This window comes from Octodon degus, unplaced genomic scaffold (genome assembly GCF_000260255.1).
Source record: "Octodon degus isolate 3935 unplaced genomic scaffold, OctDeg1.0 scaffold00205, whole genome shotgun sequence".
Lineage (NCBI taxonomy): Eukaryota > Metazoa > Chordata > Mammalia > Rodentia > Octodontidae > Octodon > Octodon degus.
This window is the reverse complement of record NW_004524781.1, coordinates 939,754-941,352: the sequence shown is the minus strand read 5'-3', so window position 1 is coordinate 941,352 and position 1,599 is coordinate 939,754. Positions and strand designations below refer to the sequence as shown.

Genomic DNA, 1,599 nt, shown 5'->3' with positions numbered 1-1,599 from the left:
GAGCTGAACCCCTGCGCGACCGACAAGGCGGCGCTCAGCTGGGTGTTCGTGGTGGACACGCTCAACTTCTCCTTCTGGGCAGAGCAGGAGGAGCGCAAGTGCCTGGGATACCAATAACGAGTGCCTCCTATTATGCCACCGTGACCCTGGACCAGGTTCGGCACGTATTTCGTTCTGACACCGATGTCCCCATGCCTTTAATGGAAGAGAGGCATCGTGTTCTCAACGAGGCAGGGACAATTCTGTTGGAGAAGTTTGGAGGCTCTTTCCTTAACTGCGTCCGAAAGAGTGAAAAAAGCGCGCAGAAGTTACTGCAGCTGGTTGTTGAAAGTTTTCCTTCTTACAGAGATGTGACTGAATTTGAGGGGAAAAGAGTTGCCTTCTACAAACGAGCGCAGATCCTTGTGGCGGACACCTGGAGCGTACTAGAAGGCAAGGGGGATGGCTGCTTCACAGACATTGCCAGCATCACCATGTTTGCTAACTACTGATTGCCACAGGACCTCGCCCACCTGGGAGCCCTGAAGTACTCCGATGAACTGCTGAAGAAGCTTTGCAGAGGAGAAATGCTGTCATATGGAGATAAGCAGGAGGTGGAAATCAGAGGGTGCTCTCTGTGGTGTGTCGAGCTGATCCGGGATTGTCTTCTGGAGCTTATTGAGAAACAGAGTGGAAAGCCTAATGGCGAGATCAACTCCATCCTCCTGGATTATTACCTGTGGGACTATGCCCGGGACCACAGGGAAGACATGAAAGGGATTCCGTTCCATCGCACACGCTGCATGTACTACTGACCCAGCTGTGACTTACCCTGACTCGTTGGGAGCAAGCCAGTGAGATGATAGGACGTTTGTTCAGCTTGGCTTTGGTATTAGAAGAGGGTAAAAGTTACACAAAAAAATTTTTTTTTGCAGTTTCACTTCATAGTTTCTTTCCTGAGCTAGGTGCAGTGGTGTACCTAGCTACTTGGGGAGCTGAGGCAGAAGGATCTTTCTTGAAGTCAGCACAGGCAACACAAACCCATGTGCCATCTCCAAAAAAAAATTGGAGACATAGTAGCTTCTTTTTTTAAAATCAGATTTTATTGGTACTTTTTATGTAGAGATTACATTCATCATAGAGAATTTGTACCTGTACATGATGTAACTTATTTTCTTCCCCAGCCTACTCCCCTCCCTTTAACTGCTCTCCCCATTTACAAAAGCTATGTTTACATGTTCTTTTCTCACTATTTTTTTATTTTATGTATTTTAGTACAGAGACTACAGGGTCTCATTACACAGATTGGGCTTGTAGTGATCCTCCTCTTTTCAGCCTCCCAAGTGCTGGGATTACAGGCACACCCAGTCTCACTGTCCCAGGTGCCCCAGGGGCGGGCCCAGCACAGCACTGGGGGATTGAAACCTGGTCCCTGCGCCTGTCTAAGCAGGTACTTTAGTCCGCTGAGCTATGTGGCCTGCCCTTTTTCTCACTGTCTTTTACTTTTTCATTTTTTTCCTTTCCTCTTCCACCCTCTCTTATTCCTTTTTGTAAAAACAAACCTTATATTTTTTGAGACAAAGTCTTTCAGTGCAATTCAGGTTGGTCCTGAACTCACTA

The 1,599-nt window shown here is 47.3% G+C and overlaps 2 protein-coding genes across 3 annotated transcripts in view; both read left to right on the top strand.

Moving 5' to 3' along the window:
• Positions 1-850, top strand: part of LOC105744001 (queuosine salvage protein-like) — a 6,016-nt gene extending 5,166 nt beyond the window's left edge. Inside the window, 1 exon segment of the mRNA XM_023704820.1 lies at positions 100-850. Coding sequence (XP_023560588.1) covers positions 192-794 — 603 coding nt within the window. The 5' untranslated portion in view covers positions 100-191 and the 3' untranslated portion in view covers positions 795-850.
• Positions 1-1,599, top strand: part of Elovl5 (ELOVL fatty acid elongase 5) — a 77,400-nt gene that overhangs the window by 63,673 nt on the left and 12,128 nt on the right. The gene's annotated exons all lie outside the window — the stretch shown is intronic.